We start from the raw sequence: 26,037 nt of genomic DNA on the forward strand, positions 1-26,037 counted from the left end.
CTCGGCCAATGCAGGGATCGAACACCCGACCTCCAGGCTAGCGAGCCAGCGTCTTACCCACTTAGCCACGTGATCCCCTGTTAAAAAAAAATCGGAGGAGAAAATTATCCATAAATGTGGTGCGTGAAATGTAAACGTATGGGGGACCAGAGTTACCCCTGCCCGCTCCTGTTAGCTGATCAACTTACATGACCTTTTGTTAATCATCACTAACATTCTGATTGGTAGCATTTTGATCTCATTGGTGAACCTTTGTAACAATCTTTACATAAATTCAAATCACACTGAACTAAATTAGTCTGTCTACGATATCACCCTTGGTGGAAGTGGGCATAAACTCCAGGAACGAACGAACGAACAAATTAAATTAGCTCCAGCCTATCTGCGCTTGAACGGACATAATCTTTCAACCATACGCGTCACACTTCGTTTCTTCTTAACAATATTCGTTGATTATACCTGTGGCTGTGTGGGGAATATTCTATATTGTTGGGATCTTGTTAAAATATTCATACAAAGGTCTAAATAGCACACGGCCAACCTTCGGTAAATTTCCAACTGTCCGTCTCATCAAAGGTTTGTTTTTATTAAACAGTACAATTGTTAAATAATTGATGACCTGAATCATTATAAAGTTATAGCACATATTTTACGGGAAATACAGTTGACTGCTACAGACAGGTAAGATGTGCTTTCTTGTATCTTGTAATTAAACGTGCCTTGGAATTTTATTGCTGGGTGGCCGCCACCGGCCGGTGCCCCAAATACCGTTGTTCACCAAGCGAATTACTTCAATCAATGATTATCCAGAATCAATGATTATCCAGCAATAGCAACCAGAAATCAGTATGGGGGATCTGGGTGTTCAGAATCCATAGCGAACATTTTTCCAAAACGTAGTTTTGGGCACTTATTGTACACAATCATGACGACATAACATTTTATTCTACCGTAATATTTCTTGTTAATCACCCTGATTGTTTTCTTAACGTCTTAGATAATAAGGTCTGTCATCGATGCACGTGTCTCGATATGCTCTAAACAGACTGTTGGGCACGAAGCAGGGAGAGAGAGAGAGAGAGAGAGAGAGGATTTAACGTCCACTCGACACAAACTAAGTCATTTCGGGACTAACATAGTGTTAAACTTTATTTCAATAATTCGCTTGTGCGTAGGTGTCTTTAGCACTTTAGCAGTGAGAGGAAACCGGAGGACCCGGAGATAACCCACGAGGTTGGAAGGCGACCCTACTCCTTGCCATACAACGCACATGCGCTAAACATTCGCCCCCCCCCAACCGACATGAAGCAAAGTAAATAATAAATCTGTGAGTATTAATGCCACAATAATTTATTAATTTTGTACTACTCACTACTTACAATGCGATAGTTACGAACCCCTCCCAGACTCCGAAAGCCGCACCTTTATTTAAACGAATATTTTTGGCAGGAATTGTATCATGTATACTATGAAACATCTACTTAGGTAAACTTCACCGGTCACATTAAGGGACAATTTTCGCTATGAAATTATTTATTGTTATTTATTTGCCGAACAAAGGAAAGACACGCTTGTCAGTATACTGTGTATCTCATGTTACAAAAAAAAATGTTCAGATATTTTGGGTCATGTTATTATACGGGATGAACACGAAAACAAATCTTAACCCCTGTTGCGGAAAGGTACGATGTATAGAACCGGTTGACTTAGATATCATGACTGTTTATGTTTGTGGCCTGTACACAATCTCCCTGGTAATATACACCCACTCGATCAAAATACATTATGGGTTAGTCTCAATATGGGAGAAATATTGCTTATTGTTTCAGTTTTAGCTGTATTCCAGGAATTGTTTTTGAATATATCGAAGTAAACGGATGAAGAAGAAGAATAAGCAATAACTTGCAGGCGAGGGGGGGGGGGGGGTGTCGTCGTATATAGAATACCACCATTTTGATTTCCAGACAGACTAGGCCTGGCAATAAGGAATTTGAGTAAACACGACATTATTGTTTCTTTACAATTATAGCAGCATGGAATCTTTCATACTAGAAAAAAAAGACGCTGTAACAAAAGAAGAATCGCATAGAGGGCAGTGGAAAAATGGATGTGAATTTACCTTATCATTGATCGGATATGGAGTAGGCCTTGCTAACGTATGGAGATTTCCTTATTTATGTGCCAAGAATGGAGGAGGTACCGTAGTTTCTAACTTTTCATTTTTATGACCCAGCATATAATGCGCACGTTTATTGTCACCTTTGTACGTCTATAATTTCTCGTGAACACTCTACAGGGCATATTTTTCAATTATTTTTCAATTCATAAAGCATTCTCAAACTTAAGTTAAGAATTTACTCAACTTTCAATCACTGTTAATAAGAAATATCTTTGAATAAGAAACACAAAACTTTGCTCATAGTTTATTATAGATTATACAGGTCACAATTCTATGGAATACAATTACTGCTTTTTACTGAGCGACGTTTCGACTAGGCTTCTCTAGTCATTTCAATGCCATTGAAACAGTTTATTATAGATGTATTTAATACATTAAATCAAAAGAAATGTTATAAAGGGCTTTATTTTATGATCAGTAGTGGAATGCCGCGTTTTGTCAGTGAAATAAAAGTGTTATTCCACTGGCTAGCAGTAGTCCATGTTGTTTTTACCTAAAATGATTGTAAAATCATAAAATAAGTAGAACATTTGTCCTTTTGTCGTGAATAACATATTTTATTTCATCTCTAAGCAAGAAAACATTTATATTTTCACTCATGCCACGCATTCGTGAAAATATAATTTTTCTTGCTTCTCTATGAAATAAAATATGTTATTCACTCTAAAACGACAAATATCCTCTATATACTTTAGTCAATTCTTAAAAGTCTGAGAATGCTTTGTGAACTCGGGGCCGATCGATATTCAGGTTTCGATTTCAAATTTCAGAGTTTTCTATACCCATTTACGTTCGACCTAATCAATAAAGGAAAGACATCTTATATTCAAAACTTGTCGGAAATGTTCATTATTTCGGATTATAATTTCAAAGGCGAATTGCCACTTTACTTATATGGCCATACTTTGACTTTTAAAGCTTATAAAGAAGATCGCCCAAATTTGAAAGAAGAATAGGGAACAATAAATACACGATTTGAGATCGAAAGACTCAGAATCTCACAAGTCCCCCCACCCCAACCCTACACACACACACCCTTAGGCCCAAATGAACAATACTACCAAGTTTGAATAATAATATCGATTTAAGATCTATTCTATTTAACTGACTTCCCATGGTTTTTGAAACTCAATCAGACTGCTCGTTCTGGCATTAGAAAGAATCCTATTGAATTAGAAAAGTTTTGCCGAGTTATCTTTCCGTTTAGATTTTGACTGCTAAAGATCTAAATAAGTTGCAGTAAAACCTTTGCCGTGAATTCGATAAAACAAGTTTGTGGGATTCTTGATAGGGCATAAGGAGGAATTATCATTTTGGAATTAAGAACATTTCAATGGAATGTTTTGGAGTAGTCAATCATCGACATCACAAATTTCGAGCGCTGTATTTTCTGTCAATACTTTTAATGCTAGAGTTTATTGCAAAAGTTCTTAAGAGATTGTTAAAATAAGCTCTTAGCTGACAATGATTTTAGATTCAGCATTAGCGTCATTTAACGTCCACTCGACACAAACTAGGTCATTTCGGGACTAACACATGGTTTTACGTTTTATTTCAATAATTCGTTTGCGCGTAGGGTTCTTCAGCAGTGGGAGGAAACCGGGGGACCCAGAGAAAACCCTACTCCTTGTCACGCCAATTGACTCAATGACAGACTTTATGATACAGCGTGCACACGCTTACCATTCAGCCCCCCCCCCCCCATTTTGGTTCGAGGCAACATACAACAGTCCGCGAGGACTTTTCATCCTTTAATTTTCTTTCACTTTGATGGTTGAGAAGGCCTATTTTATTCAGTGTGATTTCACGTTTGTATAATATGCATGGCTATGTAAATGTAAGGCATATGTATTGAAAATTTGGTGACATGTATAAAGACGCTACCCCCACCCCACCAAACCAAAAATAAAAAAAGCAAAAAAAAAAAAGCAATCCAACAAATAAAACCCCCAAAGCAAGCCCCCCCCCCCCCCGGCCGCCAAAGAAAGAGAACAAACAACTAATGAACATTCGTTAATATCCTTAAAATCGACTTATTTATACAATTCATTAAACATACATTATGCAAGAGCTAAATCTGCCAATTGCAGGTCTTTCTTTAGGCCTGAAATGTTATCTAAATTATTAATCAGACATTAATTAACCTATCCAGACCATAATCAACTCTAGATGGCATCGCTAGCCTATGATCTTAAGTGGATTGTGAGCCGATTTACTGCATAATTTTCCTTCTCGATTAAACGATTAAATAGATAATCGAGACTATGCTGTTTATCGTACTGACTTTAGTAATGATGACCGAGGCTAGGCGGAAATTTCATTCGCTTAGTTTTCGGTTCATAGTGGATCAATTTGAATGAAATTTTCAGCAAATTGCCTTTACGTTATCTAGTTTTTAACTATTATAGTGAGAACTGCCAACTCGTTAGCGAATCTCCCATAATGTATCTCTAAGTCTAAACGTTGATATCTCAACGCTGCCGTAGACATTTGTCTTAAATTGTGCGTAAATCACGTCAACCCCGACAAAATATTCATTATTCATGTTTACGTTATTCAGGGGTAAGCTGCGTTTAATAACATAATATTTTGATAAAGAGTAAAGTAGTTTATAAAATACATAATACACCTATTGCCACTTTGTAAAGGGATTAGTTTATGAAATACATAGCATACTTGTTGAATAAAATACACTTTGTAAACTCCCCTAAAAGCGTTATATGAAAATATGCTGTAATAACCATAATATAAATATGCTGTAATAATCATATTTTTTATACTGTATACTAGGTAACAATGAATATTGTATTGGCATAAAAGTCTTACATATCTGCTTGTCTTAAGCGATGATCATTCGGTCCAAATACTATTACTTTATTGTTTCAGCTGTGTTTCTTATACCATATGCAGTCTTCTTGGTGTTGTTAGCGTTTCCCATGACACTTTTAGAATTATCAATTGGACAATATTCCGGTAAAGGTGCATATGATGTATGGAATATATGCCCTGCTTTCAGAGGTAAATAATGGTACAGACCCCCCCCCCCCCCAATGGACAATTCACTGTCCGTCTGTCTGCTCGTCCGCATCCTTTGACTTGAATTGTTTGTATGTTTTAACTATTGCTTTATGTGTAAACATATCATTTTTATTACAAAAAATTATTCACCGAGCTAGCCAGGGTATGCAATAAAAACAGTAAATGGGAACTTTGGTTTTTCGGTAAATTGAAAAAAGTCATATATTTTTGATGTTTTGCAAAGACAGAAGGGCTTTCTACCTAATTGCATATACATATAGCATACATGTATATGGAGATTTAGCGTTGTGCATAATCATATGAAGAATGCCATGAGCAGACCAAGTAGATCTTACCGGATAAATCATAATATTAAGTCTTACGAATGAAATATTAATAATATATCTATGTTTTCATTCTCAATATGTTAAAGATGCCCTCTTAGAGAATCGTATTTACCACTTCATGACAGCCACCAAAAAATGTTTGACTTGTAAATTGAACGTGAGAGAGAGAGAGAGAGAGAGAGAGAGAGAGAGAGAAATGGGGTTTAACGTCCACTCGATACAAACTAGGTCATTTCGGGACTAACATATGGATTAATTTTATTTACATAATTCGCTTGCGCGTAGGGGTCTTTAGCAGTGGGAGGAAACCGGAGGCCCCGGGGAAAACCCACGAGGTTGGACAGGCGACCCTACTCCTTGCCACGTACAACCGGGGATTCGAAACCACGCCAGTCGACTCAATGACAGACTTTATGATACAACGCGCACACGCTAACCATTCAGCCATCCAACCCCCCGTAAATTGAACGTACCTAGCACTATATTTTACTATATTATGTTTAGACAGATCACACCAAGCTCCGTTTTATATTTTTATACGCCCACATTTTCATGTGGAAGTATATTATCGTCGAGCCTGTCAATTCGTCCGTCTGCGATGTGTTTGTAGACACTCTACAGGTTCCAATTCTTATCCATTTTGACGAAACTTAAAATATAGGTGTATCTCTAAAAGACCTCGGTTCCTTTCGATATTTGCATGTATCGGATCGAAACTTCATAAATTATGACCCCTGAATAAACGAAAAATCATGATTTTAGCTTGTAGAATCTCTAGAGGTCACACTATTTGCCCGATTTAAAAAAAAAAAACAACGTTTAAATATATCAGTGTAGTAACCGAATGGCGGTTGAGTTCGAATTTCGTGAAAATCAGACCGAAACTGACCGACAAAATGGCCGCAGCTTGTACGCAAATAGTGTAAAAGTATGTAATACCAAGTCGTAGACCCTCTAGAGGTCAGAATTTTTATCTGATTTCGATGAAACTTAAAATGTATGTTTATATTCTACAGATTTCTATTCCTTTTGATGATCGGACAATAACTTTTTGGATTATGTCCCCTGATTGGACGAAAAATCATCCTTGCAAAATGTGGGCATATTTTGCATGACAACCACATCTTAGCTAACTTGTCAATTTGTAAATGTTCTAATTCATTCTTTGAATTTTATATTTTGATTAGTCCTATGCTAGTTGATAAATCTAAGTTTAATTTCTTACAGGTATTGGAGCGGGTATGATCGGTATTTCTTTCGTCTTTTGTTTATATGTTAATAATATATTCTCCTGGATTTTATATTACCTATATAATTCGTTTTTATCGCCATTACCATGGACAACGTGTGATAATTGGTGGAATACAGACACGTGTTTTGTTCGAAAAAAAATGATGAGCAATTTTTCGCGGTATCTTGTGAATATGACAAACAATATAGCGAACACCACCGATACTATGCATACAACAAATTATTCTCTGTTAACGAAGGCAGCAAATATAACAGGCAATTCCAGCCTAATACAGACATCTACAGAAGAATTTTGGAAGTAAGAATTTTTACTATAAATTCTGCATTATGGAGAACAATATTCGGATAGATATTTTTAATGTGTAAAATAATGTCACCATGCACGATCAAATGAAATGAAATGAAATAGGGTTTAACGACCTACTGTTCTGCTGACTGGGCTAATGAAGACAGGCACACGTCATACAGTGTGCTATAAGGGAAATTTTGCCCAGGCAGCGGCACTATGGCCTACTCTTATGTCGAATTCCAACTGCCAAGGGATCTTTTACGTGCACGCCAATGTATAGACGGGTTCTCTTTGTTTTTCGCCCGACCTGAACGACCTGACTACTGTCCTTGTCCTGCTCTGACTGGGCTAATGAAGACAGGCATACGTCAGTGTGCTATGAGGGACATTTTGCCCGGGCAGCAGCACTATGGCCTACTCTTATGTCGAATTCCAACTGCCAAGGAATATTTTACGTGCACGCCAATGTATACCCAGGACCTGTTTTTTTTTTTGTCGCACGGGAATCACTAGACTGCTGTCCTTGTTAGGCCCTCCGTCCTGAACTTTCTCGGCCAATGCAGGGATCGAACACGCGACCTCCTGACTAGAGAGGCAGCGTCTTACCCACTTAGCACGGTGGCTCCCATCCACGATCAAAGAAACTAAAATATACAATAAGAAAGTTAATATTATGTATAAAATATATATAGGTTATGGAATGTCCTTATTTGGCCTTAAAACTTTAAATTCGCCATGTCTTAGTCTCCAACCCAATATCATCCAAAGGGTTCGACTTTGAAAACACGAGTTATTTGTCAATTGAAATCAACATTGATGTTGTGATCCTACCGGGAAAAGATGGACTTCTGATATTCAATATTTAAGACAAAATAACCTGTTTACCATTGGTACACGAATCGCGTACCATAATGCGTTTCAGTGCCATTTGAAACAAGGGCTCGAAGAACGAGGCTAGATATATTCCACAAGTTATATCAAACGGTGACCTCATATTCTTAACTTGAAAGCATGCGCAATAAATACTATCCGCGTAGAATGGAACAGCCAGACGCTAGAGGCTGCCATTCGATTTAGACTTCTGGCGTATTTCGCCGAACTGATTAGAAATTATACTAAAAACAGAAACGACTGAATATAAGTCAGTTTATATACATTCATATTATATGCGTTGCGACCGATTTGTGTCAATTTCTAGGTCCTAAAAATTAACGATTTAGCTCCTTTAATGTATACTTTGTTTTTGTACCTCGCCTTTCGGAGAAGCAGGGGTCTACTTAAATGGGTTCGTCCGTCCACCTGACTAGGGTAAGCAGACACAAGCTCTATGAGTTAATCTACACGTTCTTGGTATCCAAGATATTATGACCTCGGAGGGACAGGAAGAGTGTTCTACTCTGTGAAGACTTTGGGTTTACCCCAAGACCTAACGGACGGGATCCATAAGTGATCATCCAGAGGGCTACTGCTAGTCGGACGTACCTACGTAAAGGGATGTCGGGAAGGCTTATGGCACGACAACGCATCGCCCGGTGAATGTTTGCTTGCATTCCCTGGAGCTAGGTCGGACAAGCGGCGGGTACAATTGACCCAGCTGTCAGTCAGATCTAACTACCTACCTTATATAAGATCTTAGCATTGACGGCACAGCTCGCCATATATACTTATCGTACCCGGAGCTTTCTCCTTTGGATGAATTCTACCTTGGACGTTATCCTGCAAAAGACTATGTGTCTTTAACATTTAAAAGAGATCGTCTCCATCCCAAGCTGGTCTTAGCCTACCTTTTGACTCCTTCTGGCAATTTTCCTAGGAAACATTTGTCAGCGATATCACCCAAAGAGGAATAGATACAATTTTATTATATCAATTATGAGCAGCATACATATTATTAAAACAAAATGGAATAGTACAAAAGAAAAAAAACAAAAACCCCAAAAAACATTTGATGTAGTAATGGACATTTCCTGCAAAGGCTAGACAGACATAAGCAATTTGATTTTGTCGTTGCTTTGAGACACTGATTCTAAATGAATAAAATTTAACTATATCAATGCCTTGATCATTTTCTGTGTAGCATGAGCCGAATTGTGAGCAATTTGATTGAACGAAACTTTGGAGCTCGATAACTTTGATTCTAAGTCAGTAAGAGTAATGAAACTTAGTGCTTTGACCCAACATCCTGTATCCCATGCTTGGTGTCATCTATCTATTTTGTGATTTTTTTTTTGTAAAGCTACAATGTGTTAAGGATATCGAGTGGTATAGATGATATTGGTGCTATGCAGTGGCACTTGGTTATATCATTAGTGATTGCATGGATCATGGTATTTCTCTGCATATTGAAAGGGGTAAAGTCAGTCGGAAAGGTTGGTGTGTATATAATATTATTCCTTGGCCATTGAATTGTTGATGTTGAATACATGTTTAGCGCAAATAAAAAGAGGCCAACTTAACTTAATAGGAAAAGTGATTAAGTTATTAGGAGGAGAAGCACGTGTATGCTCGACGCAAAAGTGGAGACCTAGTTAATTTCTTTCCCCGGACGACAAAATTCATAATTTTCAGTTATCTGCAATGCTCACACATTACACATATCCAGTCAATTTAGTTTAGACAAATATTTTTTCATTGTCGATTCTACGAGATTTCTTGAAGAATCTAGAGGTTACGTGTGACCGAAACATCTAGACATTTTGGAGTAGACTTTCAACATGTCTAAGAATGATCGCCGGTATTTTTAAAAAGGGATAATGCCATGCGTCTCAGTTGTGGAACTGGCGTAATAATTCTTGTAAGCCTGTCCAAATCACAGCCCTGTCTCCGCTAATCATCGAAAAGTTGAATGACAGTTTCTGTAGGTATTTGGATTTTGTAAATATCCCATTATATTATTTTAAATATTGTGGACATACTCTAATTAATTTCTTCCATTTTGTTTAGAACAAAACATTACGTTTTGATTTCTTTAATTGCGTCTGTAACATATGCATTACTCTTGTAAAACAGCATTTATATCGACCAACCACCATTCATGAGCGTAGAAAAGGACCCGATGGGTCAGATGAATAGATTTATATATATTTGCAATGGTTTCGAAGGAGGTAGACACATTAAAGTACCGTGTCAGCTTTACACTGTATTCTGTTGAGACTTATTGATATTTAGAAAGCTTTGTCTGGTTCAGTTATAATTTGTTTTAATCAGGTAGTGTATGTGACAGCTATAGCACCATATATTCTTGTTACAATCATCTTAATTAGAGCTGCTACCTTACCTGGTGCCATAGATGGCATCAAATTCTACATAATTCCTGATTTTAGTAAATTAGCTAATCCCCAGGTACTGTACAATTTTTGTGTAACAGATAATAATTCCTATAGTGGCAGTATTTTAGAGTACGTTTAGTGCAGGGGTGAACCGAAGAGGAGTCTGTGGACATTTTAGTCCCATTATAAGTTTTGTCCTCACGTAGTTTCGGGTGCTCATTTTTGTCAACAATTAACGTCGATTTTGATGAATTCGCAAGCAAAGAAGTCTCTGATGGTTTTGTACTCCGGATATACTCTGGCTGGAAAGCATCATATTCTCGTGGCCGGGGCAACTTATGGGACCAGGCTCAGGAGATTCCGGCCCACAGTTCGTCCTCGTATTTTAGAGATGTAAGCATAAATCTGTAATTCATATAAAAATTTCTAGGTTTTTATATTTATATTAACGTACGATATTGCGATTTGAAAGCAATATCGTGTATAAATTAACTAAGCGCTGGAAATGCCAAAATGTAATGTATAACGCGCTTGAAATGCTATGTTCTGTACATGATGTTTGTTTTTGCAGATCTGGGCTCAAGCTATGATGCAGATATTTTTTTCAATGGGAATGGGCTGGGGAGCTCTTATTACGATGGCTAGTTATAATAAATTTAACAACAATGTCATGAGGTACCCTAGACTTAAATAATTTTTGATGGTGACTGGATTTAAACCCCTCATTTTGTCACGTTTTTTCGTTTGGAAATAAATATTCCCCGTATCAGGGGGGGGGGGGGGGGCTATATCTAGACCAACCTTAAACATTAAACACGAAAGAAAGATCTAAATTGCCATCTCAATGCTCGACCTCACACAATGTCGGAACATTTATGCAGTTTTATAAATTTCCAAACCTCGATTAATATTCTTCATATTTGGTGACAACAATGTATATATATATATATAAAATAGATTGTAATTTTTAATATATATGTCTATATATATTTCAGAGATACTATTATATATTCTATTGTTTGTGAGGGTACTAGTTTTTACGCGGGGTTTGCTGTTTTCGCTGTACTTGGATTTATGTCCCACGAAACCGGTTTAGGTGTAGCTGAGATTGTCCGTACAGGTATATTATGTCAACTTGGGAAAAGTAGAAATAATACTAGAACTGCGATGCAATGGCCACTGCCTTTTAGCAAATAATTTAAAAACATGTAATACCAAGGTTCTGGACCCTCAAGAGATCACAATTTTGACCCCACTTTGGTGAAACCTAAAATATATAGATCCTTTCGATATTGGCCCATAACGCACGTTAACTTCCTTGAATATGCCCCTGATTGTACGAAAAATCACGTTTTTAACTTTTGGAGCCTCTAGAGACCTCATTTTGTTTTATCCGATTTTGATACAACTTGAAATGTTTATATCCCAAAGATCTCGATTCTTTTTGATATTGACGCATGTCGGTCCGTGACATCCTGGATTATGGACCCAGATTGTATGCAAAATAAGTGTTTGAGCTTGTTCTCTGTCCACTTCTTGCAAAATGTGAACGTATCTTGCATGGCAACCGATTGTTAGTGGATATCTGTACATTTGCATATAGATTACGACTTGTTATTGCTTCCTGTTAAAAGGTCCCTCTTCCAACCCATTTACATGGCAATTTGTGTTGACTTTATTTTCTAGATTCTTCGCATAGCTAACAACTTTTGATATATATTCACTCAGGACCACATTTGTTCCATTGACGCCATGTATCTTTTCCAAAGATAACTGAGCATTGGAAGGTCTTATTTCGTTTATGTTCTTTATTGCTTATCTTTCAAGGTCCTGGGTTGGCTTTTATAACTTATCCTGAAGCTCTCGCTCAGTTACCAGTACCACAGCTCTGGGCAGTACTCTTCTTTTTGATGATGGTATGTGTGGCTTTGGACTCCATGGTAAGGAATATTAGCTTACTTGCTATAATCATCTTTTATACGCGTGGTAATTATAAAATAATAGAAATACAACCTAAAGGGGTTCGAAGATCAACGATTGTTATCGTAAGATTTTATTAAGCACAAGCCTTCATTAATATGTCTTACTAATCATAAGTTGCAAACGCGGTATCAGTATAAAAATTCATGTAATCTTGTTATTAGTTCTTGGCCATCGCTTTTTTTGGGCGAATTTCAATAAATAAAAATATCGGGAGCTCTTTTGAGCGTGAATTAACCAAAGATAATCAGTAATACAATTACTGGTTATTACAGCCGTGCTTGATAAAAATTATAGAATCCTAGTGGAAGTTTGTCGGACAAGCCGAGAGAACGCTAATAGTCGAAAGGTTTTCTAAGTAATAAACATTACATATACATTGATTACTTGTGATTGCAGTCGTGCTTGATAAGCACAGAGTCGAACCCTGGTCTCAAAACGTCACTCAGTAATAAACAGTAATTGTATTTCACATATGTCCTTTGCCCTTTGTATTTCCATTTCAATTACTAAATGCAATATGAAACAATTTGCAAGTTAGACTTATGGAAGGTCTGAAAGGACTCCGAATGTTTACTTTCGGTAGTTGCCTTTGTGACTTTAAATTTAATAATAAATGTCAGACATGTACATGTACTATCTAAATGTGTTATGGAGAAGAATCTGTCTTCACCACTAGGATTACAAAACACCATTTTGCTATTAAAATGTACTTCCATTATAAAATATGTCAGACTGGCATTTTCCAGATCTTTTCTTCACATTTGCTTAGAAGGTATCTTTCAGAAGGTCGCGGTATCTGAACGCATTTTTATTATGGTGGTTTGAATTTAGTAAAGAATATTGATCAATAAAATTCGGTTAATCGAATGGGATCAAGAGAAAAGCGACCATCTGTACTCTTTGTTAATTATTCTATTAGATTTAAATAATTTTCATCATATCAGTTTGTTAGTGTCGAAGTTTGTGTTACAACTATAAATGATCTGATACCAAATGTGACACCAAGAAAACGATTGATGGTTACAGCATCTACCTGTTTTATTATGTGCTTGGCAACTTTAATTTACACAACGCAAGTAAGTTCAGAGAGAGAGAGAGAGAGAGAGAGAGAGAGTGTGTGAAATGGCGTTTACCGGCCTAGTTAAAACAGAATTTACTCAAAGGACAATATTGGTGTCAGTCATAATTACATATGTGATAAAACTGGTTAAATACATTCCAAATATAATTTTAACACAGAGATCATTGCTACGGGAGATGTGTAACAAGCACGTGAAGAAACGGGAAGTGACGCCAAACATGACAAACACGAGTTATCCTTCTATATAGCTGACAGAAGTAACGATCGATATCAGACAAACGATCGAATTTCATTTCACTGATAATTCCGTCGAAGTTGAAAAGTTATTATATGGGACGGTGAGAGGGTATCTCACAATTCAAAAATAGAATTGGCTGTCACTAGATAAGGGAAAACAAGAAAAATAGAAAAATCCCCCGTTTTTATTCATTCTGTTCTTAATAAAAACATGGTAATGCACGGACTTTTTCTAACTTGTTCGTTATCTTTTATCTAATGACAGCCAATTCTTTTTTTTAATTGTCAGATATCCTCTAACTGTCTCATATAATAACTTTTCATCTTCTACTGAATTATCAGTGAAATGAAATTCGATCGCGTGTCTGTTATCGCTCGTTACTTTCAATTACTATTTATCAGAAATATCGTTGATCCAGGAACACATAACTTAAAAAATAGTTTCTTATTAATGAGTAAATTCTTAAGTTTAATCTGAGAATGTTTTGTGAAACCGTGGCCAGGTCGTGACTAATTATGACTAGTTGTGCAACAATCAGATATTCTTGGTTGATCGCACGAAAGATCTCCCAAGTCTTGCGGCAAGTTGTTCTTTTATTTTGCAACAAGTCGCGGACGGGCCCGAGTCGTATAGTGTGACTACTTGACTGACACCACAGAAACAACCCTTCCGGGGCAGTTCGCTTAGGTCAAGACTATTTGCACGACCGTAATACGACTTTCACAACTGATCGTTTGGCTTGTGACGCATTGGCGAGAAAGGCATATAGCGTGTAGTTTGGGCAGCTTGAAAAACTTGTAGCACGACAAATGCACGACTTTATATTCTTAGTTTTACTTATTAATAGTAAACTCGGACCGTCTTGTTTCAGTGAGTTGGGCACTGACTCGCCCACCTTAAGGTCTCGCCTTCGACCCCGGTGTTTACAAATTTCGACAGGAACATGAATTCTCCTAAACTGTTTGATGTTTCTGGAGTGGTGCTACTGCTATGCAAATATTGGCCTAATGAATATTTCAAAGAAACCACAAATCTATATTGAAGTAGGCGCCTGGAAAACTGGTTATGAATCCACAATGCTTTTTGTAAAGTAACATATCCCCAATCACGTCGCACAATCTTAAATTCGCCTTAGCAAGCAAACAGAAGTTTAGATTCCCGAAAATAAATAAACGAAACACAACTGTTTTATATTGCAGGCAGGGGTATATATTTTTCAACTTGTAGATTGGTATATGACTTCAGTTACTGTATTTTTAACAACAGCTATTGAAGCAATTATTATTGGATGGATATACGGTAAATAACTTATTTACAGTAGGATATATGTATAGGATATTATCCTATCTGGGGTTGATATGATTGAGAACGAGGGCGAAGCCCAAGTGTTCTCTATCATATCAATCCGAGGGTTCATTATTGGCTTGCTGTGTGACTAAATGCTTATATAATAATGAAAATAACATTTGACGTCAGAAGAAAGACCATTCAGATATTTTAAACAGCGAAGGTATTCCAATCCAGGCAATATCTAAGCCACTTGATGATCTGGTGAGCTGGCTTGCAAAATGAATACATGTCTAAAATAACACTAGCAAGATACGCGGCCTCACACGGGGTCCAAATTTGCCGGGGTCCAAATTCGCCTGGCCTAAAACATTCACAGGGTTATGCTGGTTAATTTGATACGACATATGTGAGGGTGGAGCGCGGCGACAAATCATGATGAGCGAACATACACCCGAACATCTTTGATTTTATTTATACAGATATCAACCTAAATAAAAAAGAAAGATCTGCGATAGGCAGATTTAGTTCTTATATAATGCATTTGTCTGTGTTCTTATACTAAAAACTAAAAAGTATTTAAAACAAAATCATAACAACATAATACCAATATCTGAGGCACAACGACCATGCCCTAATTTCTTCATTTGTTGTCGTATTTCGATATTTGTACTCTAAAATTAACATTTGTATCTTAAAATCATTATTTGTTTTACAAATTAGACATTTGTCATATCAGATTAGAAAAATCTATTTTTGTTTAATTTAATTTGGTAAATCAAAAAAATAGTCTACATTTACATTTCATCATAGACATACAACGATAAACAAATCTCGAACAACAAATTTCTAAATACAAATTTCTAAATACAAATCTTGCAAAACATTTCTCCAAAAACATTTCTTCAATAACATTTCTCAAAAAACATTTCTCGAAATTCATCGAACCGGAAGATTATGACGACATGAGCGGAAATCAACCTGGCATACAATAAGTCACCATACAATAAAGGAGAATCCAGACAATAAAAAATATCGCTCGATGACCGTGACTTTAGTGAAATCTGAAATCGCCTGCGTGTTACATATATATATATATATATATATATATATATATATATATATATATTGTTAATCTGATCTAGCATTAAATAAAATAAATTAAAAGTAGTCTATGTTTAGTAATAAGGTAATTATTTGATAGCGACATATTTCTTCGGACAAACGAAAGAGGGCTTTATCTCTTCTAAATCATGTAATCATGAATGTGCCAGTAAAATAGCTAATACTCGTACATTCAAAGAGCGATAGACAAATACTTTCCGGCGAAGTATTTTACGATAACTGGAATTTCGTATTAAGACGCGTATTTTGACTTTTAAATACCCCCGCCCTCACTAAATAGAGTTCAGACGATCCAAATTATATTTGCCTTAACAAAGTACGTATGTATGAATATGTCAGAAAATATTTTACATTTTGAAAATGTATTCGGACCTTTTTCATGGTATGCATCCAGATATCTTGTATTTTGTGTTATAGCCCGTATTTTGACGTTAAATGCCCCCCCACCCCTCCTCATTTAATACATTTTAATGCCATTTCAATTTTGTTCTTTTTTCAAGGTATGTAATTACAAATGTGCAAGAAAATAATTTACATTTTGTAGCTAACAATAAACATACGTTCAGCTGTTTATGAAGGGATATCGAGAATTTATTATTAAATAGTTTTTTTATTTTAAATATCCCTCCCCTCACCTAATAAAGTTTAGTACCGTGGAACTTCGATCTCTTTTCAAGGTATATAAATATAAATGTGCCAGAAAATAACTTGAAAAGTTGTACGCTATTAAACTCTATTAATTGATTGGGAAGGGGTGGGTGGGGTCTTAAATGTCAAAATACGGGTCATACTACGACATTCCAGATATCACACAGAATACCACTGAAAAGAAGTTTCATTTACCTTTTCAGAAATGTAAATTATATTCTGGCACATTTAAATTTACATAGCTTGAAAAGGTATTACACTTGGGTGACGCTAAATACTATTAAGTAAGTGGGGTCACTGAGGGTTGGGGGTATATAAAAGTTAAAATACGGGTTATCGTGTAATGCATGAGCGGAAAGTATTTATTTATTTATCCGTATTTCAATTTATAACTTATCCCTGGCACATTCATGATTACATGATTTAGAAGAGATTAAACACTCTTTCGTTTGAGAAAAGAAATATGTCGCTATCAGACAAAACCAAATTTCTGAGAATAGATTACTTTCCATTTATTTTCTTTCTCGAAGGCCCGGCCCGATTAGCCATACTACGCTAGTGGTTTCACTAGAGTCGCAGTCATCGAGCGATTTGTCTTATTGTTTATATGCTTGCACGATTCCCCATTATTGTATGGTGACTTATTGTATGACAGGTTGATTTCAGATCATGTCTTCGTGATATTCCGGTTCTATGTATTTCGAGAAATGTTTTTGGAGAAATGTTATTGAAGAAATGTTTTTGGAGTAATGTTTTGTAAGATTTGTAGTTGGAGAAATATGTATTTAGAAGTTTTTTGTTTCAGATTTGTTTTTCGTTGTATTTCTCTGATGAAATGCAAATGTAGGCTACTTTTTGATTTTCTAAAATACATTTTATCTTTATATTAAAATACAATTAAGATACATTTCACAAATCTGATATGACAAATGCCTGATTTGTAAAACAAAAATTGAGTTTAAGATACAAATGTTAATTTTAGTGTACAAATGTCGAAATAAGACAACAAAATAAGAATTAAGGACTATGAATTAAGAAATAGTACTAAGAACATTGAATAAAAAGTTGTTTGGTCTTCCATAAACAAGACGCATGAAAACATCAAATTCAAGTTTGGCCTCGTGATGCGGCTTATTACAATACCTCTCACCACTTATCTCCTCTCCCCGTTGGCCAAATACTAGTAAGCCGATTCGTATATCAATTTTAATTTGAATCATCCGCATAATGTCAAAAAGCCAACCACAGCTACCCTAGCTCGCCGAGCCATGACGACAATTCCTTCGCCAATGACCACAACCACACAGAAAGCACCCTTACTAATCTGAACGACTACCCACACCGATTAGTTAAGAATACCATAAAGCAAACAAGATTGATAAGAAAACCGTTGCTGAACAGCCTAATCCAGAAAAAAGCCTATACGTTTTCACAAATTTTTAATCATTAAGTTATATTCCAATTTGTCAAGAAAGGACATTGCGAGCCAATTTAAGTTATATTCCAATTTGTAAAGAAAGGAGAGAGAGAGAGGGAGAAATGGGGTTTAACGTCCACTCGACACAACTAGGTCATTTCGGGACTAACATATGGTTTAATTTTATTTCAATAATTCGCTTGCGCATAGGGGTCTTTAGCAGTGGAAGGAAACCGGAGGACCCGGAGAAAACCCACGAGGTTGGACAGGCGACCCTACTCCTTGTCACGTACAACCGGGGATTCGAAACCACGCCAGTCGAATCAATGACAGACTTTATGATACAGCGCGCACGCTAACCATTCAGCCATCCACCCCCCGTAAAGAAAGGACATGGTAAGCCAATTTAAGGGAGCGTGCGTATTTAGGAGTCTGTGTGGGGCCTTTTTGTGTGCATTTTATTACTCGTATTTTATCCATTATCATTTCACTTAATAATCACTTAGTATATCCGGAATCATTTGTTAATCTTGTCGAGGCTTTGGGACAATATAGCTTTGATTCTATCTGATAGAGAGTGATGAAACTTAGTGTATGGTTGATAATCAGTTTGATTGCTTGATACCTTTGAAAAAAAATAAATGTCCGATTAATTAATATGTGTCATCTATTTATTTTGGGATTTCGGCGGGTGACATGTTGGCTTGTTTTCATGGCTTAATTGATAAGTGAATGAAGATTGTCACGTAGATGTCTATTTTAGGCGACTGTTTGCTGCCTACAGTGCACGAGCGAGCCCATGAGAGCACTTTTCTCATAAACGCTGTATTGATCCGCGTGACAACATGTTAAAACAGGCCAGTTTGTATAGTAATAGTACAAATAATTGAGGCTGTGGGCTGCTCTATTAATGTACTTGGCTTGCTTCAATTCTCTTGAAACATCGCCCACGTAAATCGGTAATTGTTCTTCTATAAGTGTGTGTTATAGTTTATTGCTTTACCCAGTTACTGAAATGAAATGAAATGAAATGGGGTTTAACGTCCTACTGTTCTGCTCCTATGCTGGGCTAATGAAGACGGGCATACACCATACAGTGTGCTATGAGGGAATTTTGCCCGGGCAGCGGCACTATCGCCTACTCTTATATCGAATTCCAGCTGCCAAGGGATCTTTTACGTGCATTCCAATGTATACACGGGACCTCGGTTTTTCGTCTCATCCGAAGGACTAGAAAGCTGTCCTTGTCAGGCCCTCCGTCCTGCATCACTGACAAGGGGGAACCACGTCGGAAAATCTGGATGAACTTTCTCGGCCAATGCAGGGATCGAACACCCGACCTCCGGGCTAGCGAGCCAGCGTCTTACCCACGTAGCCACGTGATCCCCTTACCCAGTTACTAAATGCCTCTAAAGATTTCCCCATTCCATTTCATTTCATTTCATTCTAAAGATTTCACACCCAGGTTGATGGCAGTAAATGTGTAGGTGTTCCGATATCATATAAATATAATCTCTTATCCACGAAAACTCGTCATGCACAGGTAATATTTAAAGCAAGACAAGAAAATCTGTAATTGTGCAGCTTATGAATGATAATATACGTTAATATTTTAATAGCAATACGCCCACTTTATTGTCAGTATTCGCATTGCATATTTTTTTTATTTTAGGCGCTGACCGTTTCATCGATGACATGGAAAAAATGCTAGGAAAGAGGCCCTCGGTGTTGTTTAAAATCCTTTGGCAATACGTTAATCCAACTTTGTTAATTGTAAGTATCAAGTATTCTTAAATGATAAAAATAATGATAACGATAATTGTTAAACAAATAATGAACGATTTGACAATCTACAATACACGAGAACATGGGAAATCTTGAACCTAGAACATTAAACGTCGAAAATGCAAAAAAACTGAGGTCATGACAGTTTGATAATTTAGACAAAAAAAGAGCATATAAAGAGATTAACAGAGCGCATGATAGTTTGATAATTCGGACTAACAAAGAACACGAAACATCGACATAAACGAAACCACATGTGGTAATTTACAATCTAAACTTAACAAAGGGTTTATTATGGTGTTCTATTTCAGCTACTTCTCGTGTCGCCTTTAAAAAAAATTAACAACAATTCTTAAAAATGGAGGTGCATTTTTGTACGTTTTTTGGTTTTGTTTTCATTATAAGTTATTATTTGATATTTATATCCTGATATAATGTTTTTCTCTGAAATTGTACATCAATAGCTGACTTTCGTTACCATATGTCATTCAATGATCATAGACTGTATGGCTAGGTTAAGAAGTCTTAATCTCATTTCTTCGGGGTTGTTAATATGTTCGTCGTAGGTATATCAAAAAAAAGAAAAAAAAAGAAGGAAGAAGCCCTTGTATTAATTCTGTCAATTCTGTCTGTAATAATGCCAAGGAATGTTCATACTATCATGTAATGAATACTACAAATGATGTAAATAACGGAAACCATACCCACATCGATATCATTACCCTATAAAATATAATATATACTATTCAAAAAAAGTAGGGGATATTTGATTTTTAAGTGTTATTAAAGTCACCTAATGAAACTGACGAAGAAACAAATGACAAAATGAAATGAAGTTCACATTCATCGATTTATTCCAAATGATCGTTAGACTAAGTAAGGCACAGACTGACCATTATAAGGGTAAAATGATACCCGGGGTCAAACAGCAAAGTTACCACAGCATCACAACCAAGTCAGTAACGGGTAAATCCTCCTCTGTTTGCCAAACAAGCATTGATCCGACGTGGCATACTCCTAATGAGACGTCTAAGGTCATTTTGGTCCAGATTGTCCCATTCCTGTTGCAACGCAGCAGCAAGTTCTTGGACATTGGCAGGACGTTGTTGACGTTGACGTAACCTCTGTCCAAGCATGTCCCAGACATGCTCGATGGGGGAGAGGTCGGGACTCAGTGCTGGCCAAGGTAATGTGGTGATGTTCTGTTGTTGGAGGTAACCTGTAACGATCCTGGCCTTGTGACATCTTGCGTTGTCATCCTGGAAGATGAAACGGCGGCCATGACGTCGTGCGAACGGCACAACATGGACTGCCAAGATGTTGTCCCGGTAGTACTGGCCTGTAACACGCCCTGCAACAACATGTAAAGTCGTTCTTCCAGCAACAGTGATGCCTCCCCACACCATAACAGAACCACCCCCAAATCGATCATGTCTGATGACGTTAACGTCTTGGAAGCGCTCGTTTCGACGACGCCACACCCTCCTACGTCTGTCCAAAAAATCAACAGTGAACCTTGACTCATCTGAAAACATCACATTGCTCCAGCGTCGATTATCCCAGTGTTGACGATCCCTACACCAACGACGTCTTGCCTGAATGTGATGATCTCTCAAACAAGGGATCACGCGAGGACGTCGGGCGCGAAGGTGACCCCTATGCAGTCGATTCCGAATCGTCTGGCCACTCACTCTCACACCAGTGTCTGTTTGAAGACGAGCGCTGATCTGATTTGCTGTGATGACACGATTTCTCAAGGCCAAGGTACGGATAAATCGATCCTGGGCTTGAGTTGTCGCCCTTGGTCGACCTGAGCGTGGTCTGTCCTGTACAGATTGTGTATCACGGTATCTGGACCATAGCCTGCTTATGACAGACTGAGAAACATTCATCGTCCGCGCCACAACCGCCTGTGTTGTGCCGATCTGTAGCATGCCAAGGGCACGTAACCTTTCATTTTGGGTAAGCCGACGCATATCAAAATTTGTTTTCTGGTCACTAAAACAATTAAACTGATGTTTCCACCCTGGAATTCAATGCCACAATGACTGTAACATTCAAAGTCAGAGTCGTGCAAATCTTGGGTTGGACCCCCATGATGATCCCAAGCATCACCTGCATTCCATGCGGTAGCTATTGGTGCGTTTGGGCGTAATATGTAACTGGAAATGTTTCTTCTGTTAGGTCCTATAGTGACTTTTTTCGTAGTCATTTGCATATTTTAGTATTATGCCCCCAAAATCAAATATCCCCTACTTTTTTTGAATAGTATATATAATCTGGATATTATAGAATTGTCGTATTATATAGAGGATATTATTGGCAGTTTTAGTACATGTGTCTAAGGATGTATATTGCTAGATCATCTCTGTATGGACAGAACATAAAATAATGCATTATGACATTTACGTGGTTATACAAACGGCCAAACAATAAAATTTATAAAACAATTTCATATCCAATATAATATATTCACCATTCACAGACGCCATCAAATGAAAATACAATGAATATACCCCCTTCAGTCCAATATAAATTACTGTATTGAAACGACAAATGAATTCTCCTTGTACCTGCGCATTTCATCATCAAAATTATATTATATCCGTTTAGAAAATGCGACGTGACCGAAATAGAACACCATAGTTTATAGATAAACTAGACTAACAGAGAGCATGTCAGTTTGACCATCTAGACCAGCAAATAATATTTACTATCGACAATCTAGACTAAAAAAGAATATGAGCCATCTGGACAAACGGAGCGTATGAAAATCGCATAATCCAAACTAACGGAGCGCGTGTAACATTGAAGACTAAAACTGAGCCATAGATGAACAAAGCCCGTGAGGAATGACGACACTCATAGACTGTTTAGACTAAACGCATACATAACAGGTTAGCAATCTAGACTAACGTTAAAATCTAGATTAATTAAAGTTGTATATTCCCATACATACAGTAAATGGTATGTATTTAAAATCATTTAATGTTTTTGATTTCAGGGGCTCCTGGTGTTTACTCTTGTTGAATATCAACCACCATCGTATGGAAATTATCAATATCCATCTTATGCTGGAGTTATTGGTTGGATAATTGCTTTGATAACGTCCGTACCCATCCCAATATTGATGGTAAAGGAGATTAAAAGCAGGAAAGGCTCAATAATACAGGTATAATGTCATTAACCCACTACGGCTTCACTTTATGTTGATATTAATGTATCGTAGCCACTTATAGTTAATATACACCGATTTTAATCGGTGACCGTTACATTCTCTAGACCATTCAAGGGCTCGTGATGGTTACGCAAATATGACCAAATATATAGCACCAAAGATTTGTTACTTCAAAGTCGATTCCTGAGCATTAATTCACTCCAAATCGTATTTACAATTTAAATATTCCATGGAATATTAAAGTTCAAAAATCAATTAATAGTATTATAGAACTATAGAGGAATTGTATAGCCACTCGATTTTAGGACACCAGATAACCGATAAATGTTTCTATGTTACTCCATGTTGCCCTTATCTACAGATCGTAATAATACAGCAATCCAAAATGTAGTGGGCAAAAATCAGTGTTAAAGTTACACGGTATGGCCTAATTTATTTTGGGGGAACATTAACAATCTGCAATATGATTTCCACAGCATGGAAATCTCATTCATTTTGTTCGTCCCCGTGTTGAAAAATCCCATTCACTTACATTATCATTATCAATGACAATGTCTTTGGTTTGTGAAAGGATATTAGATTTTGTTGTCCTGAACGTGTCTGTTATTACTACATTAATGAAATGCCACATCCTTTCTGGTGCGATGCTGTTTTAATTAATAGGTAATTATGACAAAGATGTTTTGGATATATACTCTTCAAAAAAAGTAGGTGGTATTGAAATGCAAATACCTATGCAGATTGTGATATGATAAATAGTCATGGACACAGATGGAGGGGTTCATTGTCAAATTTGACATTTCAAGGAAGAGTTGATGAAAACTGCCGCTTGCTGGTTTATCCTATCCATGTTTGCTTTCCCATTGGTTCTTGCATAAGATTTACGGTTAAGCGTATCTTTGCTTTAGTGTGTTACGTTTAATTTGATCGGGAGACGTGTTCGTCGACGTCAACGGACAACACTGCAAGAATTGGTCGTGGCACTGCACAGTTGATTAGGGGCATGCCACGACGAATTGCTGAATGTCTGAGGATTAGTGTAGCAATTACTCATTATTACGTCTAAAATCAAAAAACGTCCATTTCCACTTTCCACAGTGTATCTCTTTGCGAGTGAAATGGGGCCGTCAAATAAGCCACCCATATGAACTGTTTATGTTCATGTGTAGGCAATTGGCCTGTTATAAACATACACTGGTTACCTCTAATAAAAGCAGCAGTGCATTTCCGCTGTTTTGTATTGTTTCTGAATATCCCCTACTTTTTTTAAGAGTATATAATAATTTAAGTCAGATGAAATAATCTATACTAAGATCATATGTGTTTGGTTAAGAGTTTTTGACAATCAGTAATCAAACTTTCCAGACCCTGTGTTGACAGATTTAAAAAAAAGCCCCAAAATTGTTTTGAACAAACGTAATTTTTTATGTTACGAAGTTTTGCAAAAAATAATTAGCTATTGTTTTGTCATGTAATCTCCTTAGCTTTATGTACAATTATTTTATTTCTCAGAGAATCAAAACTTCCTTCCAGCCTAATGACAGATGGGGTCCTGCAAAAGGATACGGCCCCGTGGGTTAGATGTCAGATACCAAAATGTGTGGTTTTTAAAAATTGTCTTTACTGTGATGAAGGTGTTATATATTTTTTAAAAAAACGTTGAATCTCTTTAATCAATGTTAGAAATAAATTTCTTTCTTCTGTTTAAAACTGTGTTGTTTAATGTTTAACCATTATCGTTATCCGGATTGTGGTCTGGCAGAAAAAGAAATGTCTCTGGACATAAAAAAAACAAGTTCAATCTCTTTAATCAATGTTCTGTTTAAAACTGTGTTGTTAAATGTTTAACCAGGAGGCTGGTCTGGCAGAATAAGAAATGATTCTAGAAATTAATCATAATATGAAATGGTGTTTATAAAGTATACGTCAATCCCAAGACGGGTAATCAAATGTAATGTATTGAAGGAGTCTTTTTCTTTATGTGGAAAGATTAAACGGATGTCTATTGGTCTACAACAAGACCAACAAGCATGTATATCTTTAATACACAATCCCATATCGCCCCTATATGTTAAAACTACGTTTTCCAACAGAATAGACTATGTAGCATTATGTATAAAAGTCGGAGCAGTACAGTGGACTTTAAACTCCATTTCATTTCATTTCGGTATATATAAAATATAGAGCTGTCGATATTAAGGAGTAACAAAATCCAATTGATTTATGACAAAAGAAAGTATTCAACTGACTTGATCTGGTCAACGTGTTCAGTCGATTGGTTATGGAACACGGTCTACACAATTATAATCATATCTAAAGATTAAGCAGAATGCTGGTTATTTACAGTGGAAAACAGAATTGATTGTTCTTTACGCTTTCCTTACATCACACAAAACCAATCATCATCTAAGTGGTTGAGTCATTTACTATTATTATGCTACTGGTTCTTAATACTGTAGCTCAGCATAAGTTGTTGACCTGGTAATCTAAATCTTATGGATTCTCTTACTGGCGATTGGCTAAAGTAACAGATGCTACAGCTTCTTGATACTTTAGCTCAGCATTAAGCATTGGAACTAACATATGGTTAAATTTTATTTCAATAATTCGCTTGCGCGTAGGGGTCTTTAGCAGGTGTGGGTGTGTGTGTGATAGGGATGGGGTGGATGACTCGAAGAAAAGCCACGAGGTTGAACAGGAGTCGAAACCACGCACCCTCCAGTCTCACCCCACCCTTTAATGACCATAACTCCAATGAATGAAATGTCGACTGGCACGTAACTAGAGACGACTTATCTACAGCTGTCTACCACGTTTCTATATCTCACAGAACTGAGATAAAAATTTCGGGAAAATAAATTTTCAAAGCATATGGCCACAGATGACCAATGCTTTCCCCATTGACTTTAATGTTAATTCTTGTCTTTTAGACCGGCTCTCAC

The 26,037-nt window shown here is 36.8% G+C and overlaps 1 protein-coding gene across 5 annotated transcripts; it reads left to right on the forward strand.

The window, feature by feature from the left end:
- Positions 1 to 456: 456 nt before the first annotated feature.
- Positions 457 to 24,734, forward strand: LOC126821998 (sodium- and chloride-dependent GABA transporter 1). Of its 5 annotated transcripts, none has more exons than XM_050550707.2 (14): positions 457 to 576; positions 2,030 to 2,196; positions 5,066 to 5,197; positions 6,772 to 7,093; positions 9,321 to 9,453; positions 10,292 to 10,426; positions 10,925 to 11,028; positions 11,349 to 11,473; positions 12,181 to 12,293; positions 13,281 to 13,412; positions 14,855 to 14,954; positions 19,805 to 19,905; positions 22,922 to 23,089; positions 24,608 to 24,734. In XM_050550707.2, exons 2-14 carry the CDS (start codon positions 2,034 to 2,036, stop codon positions 24,674 to 24,676), a joined length of 1,797 nt encoding a protein of 598 aa, XP_050406664.2. In that variant the 5' UTR covers positions 457 to 576; positions 2,030 to 2,033; the 3' UTR covers positions 24,677 to 24,734. The 5 variants fall into 5 exon arrangements, with proteins under 5 accessions (XP_050406664.2, XP_050406661.2, XP_055957284.1 ...); XM_050550704.2 differs by having other exon boundaries at positions 547 to 681; XM_050550706.2 differs by lacking the exon at positions 457 to 576 and having other exon boundaries at positions 1,945 to 2,196.
- The last annotated feature ends 1,303 nt before the right edge of the window (positions 24,735 to 26,037 follow it).

The sequence above is a fragment of the Patella vulgata genome, chromosome 5 (genome assembly GCF_932274485.2).
Source record: "Patella vulgata chromosome 5, xgPatVulg1.2, whole genome shotgun sequence".
NCBI classification, from domain to species: Eukaryota; Metazoa; Mollusca; class Gastropoda; family Patellidae; genus Patella; species Patella vulgata.

What these genes read in the sequence shown, in the direction of transcription:
- LOC126821998 (XM_050550707.2), top strand. Translation starts at nt 2,034, where the DNA reads ATGGAATCTTTCATACTAGAAAAAAAAGACGCTGTAACAAAAGAAGAA. An exon ending in AGCTGAGATTGTCCGTACAG is followed by an intron (nt 11,474 to 12,180) that starts GTATATTATGTC and finishes TTATCTTTCAAG; the next exon opens with GTCCTGGGTTGGCTTTTATA. An exon ending in GTGTGGCTTTGGACTCCATG is followed by an intron (nt 12,294 to 13,280) that starts GTAAGGAATATT and finishes TCATCATATCAG; the next exon opens with TTTGTTAGTGTCGAAGTTTG.